This window comes from Theobroma cacao, chromosome 9, assembly GCF_000208745.1.
Source record: "Theobroma cacao cultivar B97-61/B2 chromosome 9, Criollo_cocoa_genome_V2, whole genome shotgun sequence".
NCBI classification, from domain to species: domain Eukaryota; kingdom Viridiplantae; phylum Streptophyta; class Magnoliopsida; order Malvales; family Malvaceae; genus Theobroma; species Theobroma cacao.
The window spans coordinates 7,438,040-7,454,617 of NC_030858.1; the positions used below are offsets into that span (position 1 = coordinate 7,438,040).

The 16,578-nt window shown below is 34.1% G+C and overlaps 3 protein-coding genes across 3 annotated transcripts; all 3 read right to left on the reverse strand.

Moving 5' to 3' along the window:
• LOC18588831 (probable glycosyltransferase At5g20260) lies at positions 12–3,014 on the reverse strand. The gene is made up of 4 exons (XM_007013508.2): positions 2,683–3,014; positions 2,426–2,577; positions 1,195–1,549; positions 12–804 (listed from the first exon to the last, which is right to left on the reverse strand). Exons 1-4 carry the CDS (start codon positions 2,923–2,925, stop codon positions 142–144), a joined length of 1,413 nt encoding a protein of 470 aa, XP_007013570.2. The 5' UTR covers positions 2,926–3,014; the 3' UTR covers positions 12–141.
• Positions 5,792–8,156, reverse strand: LOC18588832 (probable glycosyltransferase At3g42180). The gene is made up of 4 exons (XM_018126792.1): positions 7,920–8,156; positions 7,658–7,809; positions 7,189–7,552; positions 5,792–6,454 (listed from the first exon to the last, which is right to left on the reverse strand). Exons 1-4 carry the CDS (start codon positions 8,154–8,156, stop codon positions 5,792–5,794), a joined length of 1,416 nt encoding a protein of 471 aa, XP_017982281.1.
• Positions 9,990–13,113, reverse strand: LOC18588833 (heptahelical transmembrane protein 1). The gene is made up of 4 exons (XM_018128415.1): positions 12,568–13,113; positions 12,325–12,417; positions 11,173–11,230; positions 9,990–11,053 (listed from the first exon to the last, which is right to left on the reverse strand). Exons 1-4 carry the CDS (start codon positions 12,885–12,887, stop codon positions 10,382–10,384), a joined length of 1,143 nt encoding a protein of 380 aa, XP_017983904.1. The 5' UTR covers positions 12,888–13,113; the 3' UTR covers positions 9,990–10,381.

Here is a 16,578-nt window from a genome sequence, read left to right on the forward strand (position 1 = left end):
TTAAAAGCATATAGAAAATAAAGGTGTTCCTTGAATTGTATTGTTTATATATCTTGATTGGAGCACAAAATTTGATCTCTAACTTGAACAAAGTAAAAGATAAAGACTGAAAGGTTGTGTGTGTTATAGAAATGTCAGAAATCAATCTTGTAGCCTAAGATTAAGCCTTCTAAGCCATATTGAGTGAAGCACCATATGAATGATATCAAAAGGCTTAGCTGGTCTGTTAAGCTCAAAATGCCTCCTCAATTTCAACACCCTCCTCTGCATTTCCAGATATTTGTTTCCCGGAATACTTTGCAGGATCGTCTTAATTCCCGGTATCTTCTCCACCGGAATCTGGACTGAGAACTTGCTCCAGTCAAGAACATCACTGAATGGCAGTACATAGTTGTCAGAAATGATCACAGGAACACACCCTGCATAAAATGACTCAACCACTCTAGGACTAGCCACTTCAAACCCACTTGGGCACAAGCAAAACTTGCTTCGTCCCATTAATTTACTGTAATCTTGGCCTTTAGAAAGGTACTCATGGACTTGAACTTCGTTATCTTTGTCCTTCCAATGATGGAGCAAGATTTTACGAATGTTTCCATGGGCACCACCCGCAAAGAAGGCGAGAATGGTGCGCTTATCAGGAGGTTGGGCGAACCTACGTGGGCTAAATCCTCGTGGAGGCAAGTTTAATTCTGGCAATGCAACGTCTCTCTTGGGATGAAATCCTTCGGAGCTGTTAGCATTGCATAGCACTCTTATCAAATTCTTGTAAAGTTCAGGGTCCTGCCCCGCGACTTCTGGTGCCTAAAATGTTGCGAATGAAACAAAGTTAGAATCGAGATTGAAAACCTGTGAACTATGTTTTTTTAAACAATCAGTCAATTAATTAGAATAAAAGATTATCCAGGTTAAGAGAGGTTAAGAGATGGTTATGCTACTCGGATTAACATAAAGGGCAATGCTATTTGCGCCCAAACTCAGTCCGACCATTCATTATGACAGGCAACATAAACAAATCAAAAGACACTGACAGTTTTTTATTAATTTATTAATATCCGAACGAACCCAAATTTGAAAAAAAAAAAATGCCAAAGCTTGGTACTGGTCAGGCTAGACCAACGAGCTTGGCGAGCAACCAAACTCTACAGATAAAAATTGTAGGTGGGCTTGATGATGGAGTTAAAATGAACATACCCAATCATGGCAAGAGACCATAAAGTGATCAGCTCCTTTGGTTCTGCTCCAATATGGGTACTTCTTGGCCACAACTTTGATGTAATCAGTAAAGATCCTCACCAAACGATCACGAGAGTAAGTGGTGATAGGCAAGTAGATGTAGTTAACAATGTATGCTACGCTAACTGGTAGGAAGAATACATGGGCCTCATCAGGATGCTGTGCCTTGAATGGGCTTTTCCCACCCTCTATTTCTTCAATGAACTGGCCCTCAATCGCATAGATATGTTTCATGGGCCCACTGTGGACCAGGGGTCTCTCTCCTTCCTTGTAGGTCCATATCTTGAATCTCTCCACCATTTCTATGTGACTCCTGATTCAATCCACACCAAAAGGTGTAAAACAAGAATTGCAATTATTTGTTAGCTTTGACAAGATTTGTTACAAAGAAGAAATTTTAACGATGTATATTTATGGTTATTCAAAAGAGTTTATCTAATAATATCGATACGAATAGAAAATCAAGCAAAATGGAAACTTTGGACTAAAATCATACTTGGAAGAAAAGGAAATTCAGAAAAAAGAGAAAAAACGAGATCATGATCTCTGCTATTGCCATGTAAGGATAGCCTAGACATGTGTACAAAGAATAAGGTTGAGGGGCCATAGGCATGCCCCCATTACTACTCATTGTGCTGTTAAAAATGGCTTTCTGTTTTCACTTTTACATGCCGCATGCATGGTTCACCACATCTGAAACATTCTGACCCCCAAAAGTAATTTAAGAATATCAATCTCTTGGAATATTGGTCATCTCCATTTACCTTGATTCATCTTAATTCTGTTTGATTAATGCACCACAAGGGAAATTAACTAAAATCCTAGAAATTCTTTGAGCCTGTTTGGTGGCATGAACTGTAAAACATGTAGAATAGGATAAAACCAAGCCCTGAAAATGATGGTAGAATATTAAACTTTTGAGAATGAAAAAAGCCAGCATTTTCTGCAATTTCCAAAGTATAAAGCCAGCTTTACAACTGAATAACCCGCAAATTATACCATTCCAAGAAAGTGCAAGTATTTTCCTTATTTGGAAAAAAAAACAAGGAAAATATTGCATACCAAATAAAAATACCTCGTACCTTGTATAGGCTTATACTATTATTTGATTAGTACCTTAAAATTATGAGCATTAAAAAGTTGATAAACAAAGCTTTAAAAGTTAAGAGAGTTTTCTTCAGAACTTAACTGATGAAAAGCGTATTCGTTTCTGTACATGCAACCTCTGGGGATGAATTTTTCCTCCTTATATGATGTATAATTCCTTGTGCGGATCGCTTCACGTATTGCCGCTCGTGCGCTAGCCAAGTCTGCTTCAACCCTCTCCGACCTACCCTTCTTCTACTCAAACAATGAACGAACTGGGACTCAAATGATCGTGAACTTTCAAAACAAACATAAAAAACAATGTTCAGAAAAACTCATTGATTGTATATAATAGCCTACCCTGATACAGCTAACAGCGTTGTAACTTGGTGTAGAAGGAGAAGGTGAGGGAGATATGATAAATGAAAGTTCTGCAAGAAGTTGCTTGGTGCTGTGGTTGGAATTTTGATAGGTGAATGTAATGGAAAATGAAGGGAAAAAGATAAAGAGATTTTTCTGGTACATGGGGGATAAGCAGAGAAGAATAAGAGGAATGAAAGCTGGAAAAAGCAGAAGTGTTGGGGAGCAGCTAAAGGTTGCCATGGCTGCCGCTTCTTTCACTTTTCCTGCACTGATGCTTAATATATCCTTCGGTTTCAATGTTTTATGAAGAGACACAGAGAGAGAGGGAAGGGGGGATTTATCTGGGGTATGTAAGAAGTTGTCCAACTAAGCATTGCCAGCTCTTTAATTAGTGGAATAACTTTCTTATGGCAAGAGCAGGTTTCTCAATGCTTTTCTTTTCAAGTACAGATCTTTTGATTTAAAGCTTAATTGAATCTACCATTTTAATCAAATTAAAAGGTTTTGGGGATTAATGAGATTAAGTTTAAATTGTAGTTTTCAATGATAAAAGGTTGGGTTATGTAAACGTTTGATGCTATATTGAAAACAATGGGTGCACTCTTCTCTCTTTCTTCATTACATCATTTCTTTTCTTTGGACTACACATTTCCAATATGACTAGTTTTAGCCTATGATGTATTTTTAATTGAAAAGCACCAATGCTTTCAATTTTATGGATCACAAATTGTGTCTATTGACATTGAACCTCTTTTTTTTTGTCTCTTTCCTCAAACCCAATGTCTTGATCTGAAGCTTTCCAGCAACATATATGGATTTTAATACAAATTTTATTGTTTTAAACTTTTAATTATTAATCAATATTATTTACCATATTCTTTAATAAAACATCACATGAGACAATCCATGATAGCACTATAAAAATGATACGATTCAAAATACGTCTTAATAAACTATTAAATATTGAATTTATCTTATATTAAGATCATCTTAATTAAAAAGTGAGATTTTAAATATTTATTAAAATAATAAGACTTATAATTTTTTGAAAAGGATCCAATTATTATTATACAGGATCATATATCCAAATCAAACCTCATTAATTCAAGGATAATTTATCTAAAAATCTGTAATTAACTTTAAAAATAACCAACTCTAAAGGAAACAGGACTAAAAACAAAATGACTGAGCCTGAGGGTCTATCAATTCTTCTCACCGAACTGTTATTTTAACTAGGTTTTGTTAACTCAAGTCTTCAGAATTGTTCAAAGGCCAACATCTAGAGTAGATTAGGGGTTCAAGTCCAGAGAGAGGTGCTGTCGTGATGATGATAAACAACAAGGATATGCCTGAAGGCCTTAGGGGCTCATCCAAGTGGTTGGAATTTTGTGTTCTTGCTAGATGAATATATGTTGTTTCATACGCATGCAATTCCGAAACAAGAAAGAAAATCAAGACTAAAACCTTTCTCATCTAGTATGCCTTTTCAGTTGAATTCCAACACTGCCATGAGAGGGATTACAGTAAGATTAATATCTGGGTTTAGCTAGTTGCAATCCTTCTAGTTTAATTTTTCTTTTTTTTTTTTAAGTTAATGACATTTTTTTGATAAATTAACCAAGATGTGAGTAAATGAGAATTGATCTGGTATGAGTGAGTTACCAGTTAAATGTTTATGGAAAATTATGTGGGTGTGGCAGGATTAGTGGGGTTGAAAATTCATTTTCAATATAATTTAAATTCCTTAAACATTATACAATTCTTCATATGTATAAAAAAAATGACAGCTAAAGTTTAATTTATGAGGATTCTTTTTGAGAAAATGTAAGTCTCTGAAAGATTAATTAGAAAGGGATGGGCAAGAGAGGAGGGTGTTATTGAAGAGACCTAGCTATAACCAGGCACCTTGTTACTCCCTCATAATCCACAAGACTTGAAGGGAAAAAAAATCATATGGGGTGTTTTCCTGGTTTTCTTTGGTTCATTAATTAGCTGCAAGAATTTCCTTCAAACTGTGGAGCAAGTGATGACTTATCTATGTTCTCCATTCTGATATAAAGGAGGGTTTAATGGTGCTTCTTAGACTTCCAAGGACTTGGATATGATGGGATTATATTGAGTATGGTGTTTGAAACTAAGTGTCATTTACAGCTCCCCCTATTCATAGCTACGGAAATAGGTATTTACTTTTGTTAATACCCAACCGGGGTAAAGGTATACCTGATGATCCATCCCTTATATTGATGTTTCATATCAAATATATATACATATATATATATAAAAGGTGGGTTCTATATAATTTCTAACATGTTTTAAAATTTTGAGACAAATAATTGTTTTTTTTTTGTTCGGACCATTTTTTAATGTACATATATATCTCTATCAGTTTATATTTAGTTCCTTAATTTTTAAGGATGACGTTAAACGAGTTTATTTGACTAGCTAGGCCTTGACAATATTTTGGTGAATAAAGGAAGATATATAGAATAATAGTTCTTTATATTTCTAGTTCTTAGATCAAAGTAATTATAATTATAGAAGGTGAAGAAATTTTAGATGAGGGGTTTGAATAATATAAATGAGAAAAAGACAAGACCCTAAGGTATCTATATACTATCGCTAGCCAGGTTGAGCCAAGGCATTATCTTATGTACGAGGAGCATGTTTACGACTTAGAAAGAGCCACATGATCTGAGCTAATGTCTCAAGTTTATAGTACTCTCTGCCTTGGATCACAAACTTCTCGAGCCTGCTTCCTTTTTAATTAAATGCATGCCATCATGAGTTTGAAATGAATGTTAGCTAAGATTTTTTAAAGTGAAAACATGACTTGTCGAGTTGTTGTTAGTTACTTAGTCCCAAGAATATCACTTTAAGAAACTAAAATGAACATTAGAAATGAAAAATGTGTTATAGTATTCTTATGTTTTGTGATCAAAGAGTGCTGTTATAGTACATTTTTCTTTGCAAATTTCCTTAATGGCACAAACTTGAGGCTGGCCTTTGCCTTTCTGGCCCCAAATGTGGTCCAAAATTGTATCTCACTTAACATCAAAAAAGAAACAATGAAATCAAGCATGTTCTTCACAAAGGGTTCCCTGTTAGATCAAGAAGACAACCTGAAGTTGAGCCTCCTTAGCCATACGGAGTGAAGCACCATGTGAATTACATCGAATGGCTTAGCTGGCCGGTTCAACTCAAAATGCCGGCGTACTCTCTTCACCCTCTCATGCATCTTCAAGTACTTTCTATTTGGTATCCCTTGCAGAATGGTCTTAATTTCTGGTATTTTCTCCACGGGGATTTGTACTGAGAATTGGCTCCACTTGAGGACGTCACTAAAGGGTAATGTATAATTGGCTGATATTACGACTGGGATGCACCCTGCATAGATTGCTTCAATCTCTCTTGGGCTGGCCACTTCAAACCCACTTGGGCACAAGCAAAACTTGCTCTGCCCCATCATTTTGGTGTAGTTTACACCCTTAGGAAGGCGAGAATGGACTTGGACTTCATTGTCTTTGTCTTTCCATTGCTCGAGTAAGATTTTCCTGATGTATCCATGAGCTGAACCCGCAAAGAATGCCAAGATAGGCCGGTTATTAGGACCCTGGCTCAGATTGGGTGGCCCAAGTTTTCCGAAAGGTAGGTAAATTTCAGGCAACGAGACGTCTATTTTGGGCCTGAAACCCTCAGAAGTATTAGCATTGCAAAGGACCCTGATGAAGTTCTTGAAGAGTTCAGGATTGGCTTGTGAAACTTCCGGTGCCTGAAATGTCAAACAGAGAAAAGTAGCACTAAATATTCTTCTTAATAAGTTCATCAATTTATAGCAATAGATTAAAAAATAATGTAAGTTCGGAAAGTGCATTGTGTCTAGAATATGCACGTGTTTGTCATCATTCCTTTCGAGGAGTTATGTGCCGTACTCACAATTGTTTGTACAAAATCAACCCTTGGTTCTTTTGACCCACCGTTTGGAGGAGAGGAGATGGGGTATTTAAAATGCCACTTGCAGTATAAATAAAGTTTGCACACTGTTAGATTCTTGCTTTTGAATGCACTTTATAATGTGAAAAAAATGCGCCATTTAATTAGAGCCTTGCTTCATGGGAAGATTGTTGAACGGTTGTCAGTTTTCATTTCAGTCTGCCATGTGAGACCTGAAGTGAGGAAGACAAATATGGAAACTCCACATTTTTTTTCACACCAAAATCCTTGGTTGATCACATGTTGTAACTTATAATTTAAGTGACTAAACAAACAAAGAATTTACTATTTGCTCTTAAGGTCCCTTGCCTTCCCAAGTATCCCAATCACTAGCCTTATTTCTGTCATGCACCTAAACATGATCAGGCACAGCAGGACTTTAGACGCTTCTGATGAATCAGGAAATCTGTAAATTTTCAATAAAATATAAAGCAAACTCATCCCCGGATATAAACATCAGCTGAAAACACCCAGAAACTGAGAAAATAAAGGGAAAAAAAAGTTGAAACATACCCAGTCATGACATGAAACCATAAAATGATCCGCACCATTGCTTCTGTTCCAGTATGGATGTTTACTTGCCACGGTGTTGATATAGTCCAGCACTAATCGTTGCAATCGATCACGAGAATACTCTTTAACTGAGGTGATAGGCTTGTAAACATAGTGAATCACTCCTGTTACACTAATGGGCAAGAAAAATACATGCGCTTCATCAGGATGGCGAGCCCTGAAAGGGTTGTTCTTGCTCTCCATTTCATCAATGAACTGCCCCTCTATGGCATATATATCGTTCAATGGCCCGTTGTGGACTAGAGGTAGCTCTCCTTCCCTGTATGTCCACACCTTGAACCTTTTTATCATCTCTGTATGGCTCCTGATTATATACGAAGAACAGAAAGAACATGTTAATTGATCGGAAATCAATACTAGTCCTCTCAAATATAATCTATAGTGCCAGGTTCACATAAAAGTACTTAACTGATAAAAAGCATTTGCATTTCTATAAATGGACCCTCTTGGAACAAAAATGTCTTCCTTCTCTGATGTAAAGTTTTGCAATTGAACTGCCTTGAGAATGGCTGCTCGTGTTCTAGCTAAATCTTCTTCAATCCTCTCAGAGTTGCTCTTTTTCTGCCAATAGAGAAACATTTACGAAGTTGATGGATTAAAACAGGGCCAAAAACAGTCATCATTCAGTGAGGCTTTAAGACAAAACTTGCAAAAATGTATATAATGCTCACTTTGATGATAGCAGCCTTATGTTTACTGCTTTTATACATGGAAGTTGATAAAAACCCATCAAGGGAAACGTGTGGTGTTGTTGTATGGTTGGTCTGTCCTAGACTGAAAGGCGAGAAAGAAGTTACAAATTGAGTGAAATGGTTGCTATTAAAGGGAGAGAAACAGAGAAGGACCAGAAGAAGAAGTAAAAGAGCTGGAAGAAGAAAGGACGATGAATGGCAGCTTGAGGTTCCCATGACTTCATGAAAACTCTCTGTATCTCACCTTTCCTATGGCGTTTCTTTCATTGGATAGAAAGGTAGGAAGATATTGTCGGCTATATATGAAAGTTGCAGAACTAAGTTGAGCTAACCTTTTAGTTTGCATACATATATATATCATACGAAAGTAAAAAGGCCTTTGACTGCAACCTCTGAATATTAAAATGATGGGCAAGAAAAGAAGATTATTGCTAGCTATTCTTTATAGATATTCACTTGTTTAATCAGTTCAATAATAAGATATAATGACTAATCACATGGCAATTGAGGAAGGCTTATGATGTTTAATTATTTCAGCAATGATCTTAATTTGATTATTTCATATTTAAAATAACAAAACCTCCTCTCTTTTTTTACAGAAATTAGTATAGGTTTCTGTACTGTTTAACTATTTTTCTGTTCTGCATTGAACTGTATAACTTTTTTTCTTTAACATTTTCCATATTTGGTAACTAAGAAAATAATGCATTGACTACTAGTTGTATGGATGTTGCTTCTTATAGTTTTTTGTCATTGACATCCTCCAAATTAAATACCAGTCATCATTAGTTAAAGGTGATGGTTGTTGATACTTAATCTTTGATTATGACCACTGGTCGCAGCTGCCACATTTTTTTTTGGCTACTGATGACTGGTAATTGTCCTTGGCGGAGACAGCTATAGATGGCCACTGGTAAAAGCAAAGTGATAATCAATCGCTATTAAAAATATCATATATATTGACAGATGATAGCTTAGACTTTCTAAGCTCGGAAATGCTTCTTGCCTCCAGTGTCGGTCCTTTTCTAAGCTTGAACTCAATCAGATCAGAGCTATTAAAAATTTACAGGTTCATTTTCCCATTCTAATTTTAATTCTGGGTTGATTACAGAGTACTTGCTTTTGCAGACCGATGTTGCTCCCCTGTTGAATATACAACTATTCTTTTCAGCTCTATTAGGCTTTTCACGTGTGAAGGCCCTGGAAAGTCACCTATTTTAATGGTGATGCTTATAGTGTAGAGATTCTGGAGAATAGTCTGAGCTCTAAACCCGGGTGCTTACTGATTTACTCAACCACAAAATCTGGCTGGCTAAGACGGTGTTCATATGACTACACATCAATTTCAGCATTTGTAGTAAGTCTCGGATCACAAAATTCTAGAGCCCTGTGCCCTTTAGGTGAAGTTGAAGGCACAAAGTACTAAAAGTCCAACCAGCTAGGCATTGGATCCTGTAATTGTTTACAGATATTTATGCAAACTCTCATACATACGTTGAAAGTAGTTTCAAATATTAATTGAAAGGTAAGAATTAATCTTCTCTATTCACCGATCTGGAAGGTCCAAGTTTCAGGTGATAAGTGGACATTAGAGTTTAGACCATTTTTTATAATAGTCCTCCAAGTAATGGCTTAGTAGCCAGCTTGGAGAATTGTAAGCCGTTCCTCTTTTCCTTTAATCTCTTTTTCTTGCTTAGTCTTTAGACCCTGCTTTTCTAACTCAGTTAACGGCTTAATGCTGCTCTGTTTAGAGAGTTAATGCACTCTAATAAGCTTTAACTGATCCATAATGTGCTTTGTTTTAATTTGAAAGCTCCAATTCATGTCATTTTTCTGGAGTCTAGATCAGAGAATTGACAGAATTGATAACCATTTGCTGGTTAATTCTCTGGACTTTCCAAACCTTGCGGCTTGAGCATTCGGACTTGTGATATTCCACGCTAAAAGCCACCAGATTGCGGGAAACTGGTAGCTACTGACTGAGGATACTCTCCTGAAGCATGCAGTTGCTAGAATTTTTCAAACATCGATCAGATACTATCAGTTCAATAAAGGAAGTACAACATTGTTCATAGAAGAACACTTTCGCTTAATAAGTTGATGATACAGTCAAAAAAATGATTAATTGATAGGTTACATATATATGAATGAGGAAGCTGTTCTTAACTCTCTTCAATCCCCAACAAGTGAAACAAGAAAGGAAAAAAAAAATACATGAATTTCAAGTATGATTCTTTGTATATTGCAGCTCTACTGATAGCCTTCCCTTCATGAAGATGCTACCTATCATTGATGTACATTTAGAGAAAAATACCTGAACGTCATACATATAAATCCCAAGACCCCCAACCTCACAAAAGAGAAAAAGAAAACTATAATAAATGAATATTACTCACAGTTACATGACTAAATTAAACAAACATAAACCCACCTTTTGATGATTAACAGCCATTACGGTCACGCCACTCCAAAAATACAAGAGAAGCACCATAATGAGCCAATGCACCCATCACGACGAGAATGTGAAATATTTGATGACTATGCCCTGCCAAGTCAAACCATCCAGGCTTCAACCTCTCTGGAATCCGACTAACATAGAACATGGTCCCGGTCAAATAGAATATGGCCATGGCGGCCTCATAGGCCAGAGTGATACTGCGACGCGGATTAGACCAGTTGACAATTGCAGCATGGATTCCAGGGACAATGCCAAAGAGCCCCATGGAAGAAAAGAGTAAAGCTCGAAATGCACGAAATTTGCTCGTTGACAGTGATGGTGATAGCAGTGTCACGACGGTGAACAAGCCTAGAGCTGTGATCCCACCAAGGTAGACAAAGTGCCACTGCGGATCACATTGAAAAATGTAGTAGATTGGAGGAAAAAATGATGTGATGATCATGGTAGTGATTCCGGCATAGTCTATTCGCAACAATGTAAGGTTTAGATGGTGTGAATGGCAAGAAAAGAGGTGGCAGATGCTGCTTGATAGGAGGCAGAACATGGAACCGCCTAAGAATACATAGAATGGCCACCGTGTAACCGGCGACACTGGAGGGGTAATATCCAATTCTGGGGTTGTTATCCGCTTCAAATCAATAAGATTTGTTGCTCCCTGCAATTCTCAAACTATCAGCTTTATAGCATAACCAAAATTAAAGAAAAAAAATGGGGTGAAAAGTAGGCATAACATTGTTATAATCATATGAATAAATGCCACAGGGTCATACTCACCATAAAGAGTTCTTTAGAATCATGAGATACATTGGAGTCGGCACTAATAGGAAAAGACCTGCACCAATTATGAAATATAACTTCTTGATTTAGGACAAGGAAAATCTATGCTCAGCGATTTATTATCTGTCATCAATAAGGCACTTAACTAGCAGGCTGGCATATATATATTGGAAAATATTCTGTCAATTAGTGCACAGTTACCACAAATATAATGTGAAAATAGACCATTAAATGCCAGCCACAATTATATTGGTGAGCCTTTCTTAGATATAAGAGTTGACAGCGTATTTTGACTTTTATGAGTAATGAGCCTCCTGGTACGAAGCATTCATTACGTTTGGTTGAATCATCAAATTCAAATACCTGCCTGTGCCTAAAGGCCACTGCATCAGTCAAAGCTTTTATTGTGAGAACATCCATTTTATCTACTTTTTTTTTTTTCTGAATCATTTACAATAAATATAAATAAATAAATTCTCTTGTTTTATTTTGTCACTTCCTATTTCCTAGTGAGGAATGGCATGGCAACTAGTTGAAAATAAACTTGCCCCACTTTGCCACGAGTAACAGCCCTCCAGCTGGTCAGTTTGTAAGTTCCCTTCCTTTCCCTTTCCTTCCCTTCCCTCCCCTTTTCCCTTTCTTTCACCAGTTCACTTTCCAGTCGTCTGGACTCAGATTAATCCAAAATTTTAACTAACAGTCCTCTCTTTGACTCTGACACGTGCAGGCTTACTTGCAAGTTGTAAGCCATTGGTAAAATATCATTGGATCCCATCTCATATACATACATACATACATACATACATACATACATACATACATACATACATATCATGAAATAGTTGATGGAGCTTAGTTTAGTATTTGCAAGACGCCTGAACAATACTCATAGGAGCATGATCATGTCAATTTTGTTACTGTTATAATAAAGTGAAAAGCTAAAAGAACAACAAAAGATTTTGCAATTTTTTCTTAAGAACTACAAAAAATTAAGGAAACATAGGAATATACTACCATTTCTACCGAACTATATGAATGAAATTGCAGAGAATTAAGAGAAAAAACAAATATGTTTGTTTGCTTCGACAAGTATTACTGAAAAAAAATGTTAAAATTCATTAAAATTAAGAACTGTAACCTCAAACGAACCTGGCTAAGAAGGTAATGAGATCCGCTACTTGTGGCACTTCCACCAAATTAGCCATGGTCAGTCCCAAAAATAGAACAAACCCCAGTAAATGCCTAGAGAGTCCAACAGAAAACCAGAATAAAATTAGAAAAAAAAAAAGACTGAAAATAATCATGAGAAGAAACAAATGAAGAAACTCCACAGAAAACAAAACTGAAGACCATCAGACAAATCATGAACCTTTGTTTTCTTTTGCAACTTACGTCCAAACATTAAGGGTTTCGTTATGCCAACGAAAGATGCTAAAGAGAGCTTCCTTGATAGACCAATTAGCCCTATAATAATTCAGGATAAACTCGTTGTCCTTCATGTAGTCCGGCAGCTCCTTGTACGACACCAAAGCATACCGCCTTCTAGCCTTGTTCAAGCTCTGATCATCATCATCATCATCATCCTCATCATCAACTTTCTTCCTGTTTTCCACTTGAACTGGTTGAGAAACGAGCTTGGAATCGAGGGTCTGATCCATCTTTCTGTTTTTTCTCTTCAAAACAACAACGGCTTGGTCTTCGATGAAAGTCATGACCTGGAACCTTGAGTGATTTATAAACAGAGTTGAGGGCCTGCAGGAAATGAAAAAGAAAGCTAACTAGAGTTTTCCTTCTTTTTTCTTTTCTTTTTGAAAGGTTATTTAAGTTTTGTTTGGAGGATGGCAGATAGCTAACTACACCAACTGCAACATTTAAAGGGGAGGGAAGACCCTGTCTATAGCTTAGCTATAAGTTAATCTGTTGTCGTTACAAGTATGGGGCTGTGCTTTGCATGCAACCAAAGCGTGTGGAAGGGAAAGAGTTGTTGGTAGGTAATCAATAAATACTGTAAGCTTTGATGGGATAATGGGATGGGATACTCAAAAACCGCCCAAATAAATTGATTCGAGTTTTCAACTTTGAACAAGCAAAAAGTTGTCACTTGATTGTGTTCCCTTTCAACAATTAAATTAAGTAGTGAAATTTTCAACATGTGGATAGGTAGATAGATAGATAAAGTATATATGGCATCTCATTTCTAATTGAAAAGGAATATTTTTTTTTTTTTGAGGATTATTCTTCTAGGCGTGGTCAACATTCTCATGTCAAGATTTTTTATAATTACAATTAATTACGTATACGGAAATTTTGATATTAAAATATACATTTCATTAACTATAAATTAATATTTTTTTAAAAAAAATTAACTTAATTTACACTCATCCTTGAATCAAATACTTATACGTTAATAAGTTCATACAATTATTAATATTTTTTAATAAAACTTTTGACATTACAAAATGATATTCATAGTATATTAAAGATATAACAATTAAGATATGATTGTATTCCCTAATTAACGAATATTTTGTGCATGAATAAGTACCTCATCATCATGAACAATATCTTCTTTGCGTAAATTAAGCAATATTGACAACTACTATCAAGAAAGTCTCTTTAGAAACTTAATCTTTCAGGAAATTAGTTGGGATTGAGTAAATTCTATGTATATTCTTAAATAGCAAAAAGAATTAGAATAATCCTTGTTGAGAAGTCCAGCTATATTTAGGATCAATTTCTTGCCTAGACTCAAAGAAAAGACCCTCGGCATTTTCCTTAAGCTTTACCTTTGTGGAAGTTGTACTTTACAAAAAGATTCCCAACCTTATGGGATATACAAGTAGATCATAGTGATCTCTTCCTATCTTTTTTTTTTTAATATATGCAAACCTGTTTATTTAATTGTAGATCTAAAGATTAGTTAGATAATTAGGCAACCTTCTTTATCAGAGCTGGACAGGTGGCCTACCATAAGACCATTGATTTCTTTTTGTTGTTCTTCATTTCTCGTTTGCCCTTAAGACACTTCAACTTAACTGCCAAAAAACACAGATTGCTTGTCTGTGCAATAACTTGTTCAGCTAAGCACACCCTTGGTCTATTAATTACTAATTACTGGTTCATAATCATAGGACCAAAATTTTCTTTCTTTTATATGTATTTATGGGTCTTACTTCTTACCGAAAGATAATTAATTTTCTCAAGTCAATCTCAACTACACAACTTAATATTTAAATCTCTCTATTTGGCTTATTATTAATCAAATACAAATTCTACTATTTATTTTTATGGTATAAAAATTCTTTAAACTGTAAAAAAAAAAAACTAAATAACATAAGAGAACCTAATAAATAGAATAATTAATTCAATGACCCTAATTAATTAACCTGTAAGCACAATTAAGGTTCAACTTCAAGAGTTATATATTTTGTGTCATTTTTTTGGTGTCAAATTGAATTCAAGTGAAATTTTAACTTGAAGTATTAAATCGTGTATGGGCCATGAATTTCTTGAATATTTAATGAATTGTTTCTCTAGGGCTTTCCATGAATAAATTTCATAATTCCAAATATCAATATATATTCTTTTGACTTGTCAACAACAAAAAGTTTTGAACAACATGTGATAAATTAGTCAAACACAATGAAAGCAAAAAGATTATGTAATCGATCTAAATTGGAATTAAAGCTCCAATTGAATTGTTTGTTAAATTGCACTTTTAGCTTGTATGATACTGAATATTATTAATGATTTGTAATAACTTGTTCAGCAGCCAGCATGCAAAGGAAACCAACAAATCATTGAATTTCAATACTATAACTTAGCTGCTACGTCCTCTTCATTTATTGTATAGTCCAAATTTATGAAATAATTTCATATTTGAAGTAACTAATTAACTCCTAATTTTTCTAATAAAGCCTGAAAGGATGTTCTACCTAGACAGGAAGATGATATGCTAACATTTTTCCAATAAGAACTGAATTACAAGAATTAAAATCTATTTAATGATTATAGATCAATTGTTTAATCATTTTTACAAATGGTGCTTGCTAAAAATAAGAGAATAAACATAATTTTTCATTACTAATATATGAACAGAAGGAATATAATTTTTTTTCCTTACTTAATATTTGTAAAGCTATAATTAATTATAGAACAGAATGAAACATATTTCTCACCCAAAAATGAGTTTTTAATAGAAAACAAAAACCTATTGAAGCATACTAGATTAAGGGTGAACAAATTGGTGGATTGGATGTAGGGACAGCCCAATAAATTCAAAGGCCTAAAGCGAAATATTCAAATGAGGCTTTGTTTAATTGAAATTAAAAAAATTATTAAAATTTTATTCTTCTAGCTTTTTGAGATGTAAAACTTTTAATTAAACTTTTATAATTAAGTTTTTCTAATTTTTTTTTCAATTGATAATATAACCAATCCATTTAATCTTTCTTGAAATATTGTTGATCTTAAATAAGATTTTATTAATTTTAGTTTTGAAAAACTTTTTTCTCCTAAAACAACACTTCTTGGAATTGTTAATATTAATTTTAAAAACAATATATACATTTAGAAAAGAATCGAGTCTTCTTATATGATTAAGTATATCAATTAGATTGTTTTCTTTCTGTATAATTTCTTTTAAAATTTTTAACTCTGAAAATAAATCGAAACTATCAATGTCAGAATAGTTATTATATTTGAAAGAACATTCAAGATTAAAACAATATTCTTTCAAATGAGGCTCACAACTTTATGAAGATAATAAAAGAACAGACTTATTGTGTATTTTTTGAAAAAAATTGAAATTAAAGGAAGAAAGAGCAAATGAGAAAAGAAGATTTCAAAAGTAAATATTATACATTGAAAAAAATAATTAGTTATTATATTTTAACTCTGAAAATAAATCGAAACCATCAATGTCAAAATAGTTATTATATTTTAAAGAACATTCAAGATTAAGGTAATATTCTTTCAAATGAGGCTCACAGCTTTATGAAGATAATAAAAGAACAGACTTGTTGTGTGTTTTTTTTTAAAAAAATTGAAATTAAAGAAAGAAAGAGCAAATGAGAAAGAAAAATTTCAAAAATAGATGTTATACATTGAAAAAAATAATTAGTTTTATATCTAGGAAAAAAAATAGTTGTTGTAAATTATTAAATGCGTTGATTAGAAATAAGAGAAATAAGTGAGAAAAAAATAGTTGTTGGAGATAATTAAATACATATGACTATTAGTTTATTGGAAATTAGAGAATATAGTTGAGAATTAATAATATTCTAGAAATAAGAAAGTAATAGAAAACTGAGATTTATTAGGTACATAATTAAAAAAGTGAAAGAACAAAAAATTTTATTAATTATTAATTATTTTTTTTTTAATATATTTTAATATAATTAA

What these genes read in the sequence shown, in the direction of transcription:
- LOC18588832 (XM_018126792.1), bottom strand. Translation starts at nt 8,156, where the DNA reads ATGGGAACCTCAAGCTGCCATTCATCGTCCTTTCTTCTTCCAGCTCTT. An exon ending in ATAAGGCTGCTATCATCAAA is followed by an intron (nt 7,810 to 7,919) that starts GTGAGCATTATA and finishes CTCTATTGGCAG; the next exon opens with AAAAAGAGCAACTCTGAGAG. An exon ending in AATGCAAATGCTTTTTATCA is followed by an intron (nt 7,553 to 7,657) that starts GTTAAGTACTTT and finishes GTATATAATCAG; the next exon opens with GAGCCATACAGAGATGATAA.
- LOC18588833 (XM_018128415.1), bottom strand. Translation starts at nt 12,887, where the DNA reads ATGACTTTCATCGAAGACCAAGCCGTTGTTGTTTTGAAGAGAAAAAAC. An exon ending in GAAACCCTTAATGTTTGGAC is followed by an intron (nt 12,418 to 12,567) that starts GTAAGTTGCAAA and finishes TGGACTCTCTAG; the next exon opens with GCATTTACTGGGGTTTGTTC. An exon ending in ATTCTAAAGAACTCTTTATG is followed by an intron (nt 11,054 to 11,172) that starts GTGAGTATGACC and finishes TGAGAATTGCAG; the next exon opens with GGAGCAACAAATCTTATTGA.
- LOC18588831 (XM_007013508.2), bottom strand. Translation starts at nt 2,925, where the DNA reads ATGGCAACCTTTAGCTGCTCCCCAACACTTCTGCTTTTTCCAGCTTTC. An exon ending in ACGCTGTTAGCTGTATCAGG is followed by an intron (nt 2,578 to 2,682) that starts GTAGGCTATTAT and finishes TTGTTTGAGTAG; the next exon opens with AAGAAGGGTAGGTCGGAGAG. An exon ending in AACGAATACGCTTTTCATCA is followed by an intron (nt 1,550 to 2,425) that starts GTTAAGTTCTGA and finishes GGATTGAATCAG; the next exon opens with GAGTCACATAGAAATGGTGG.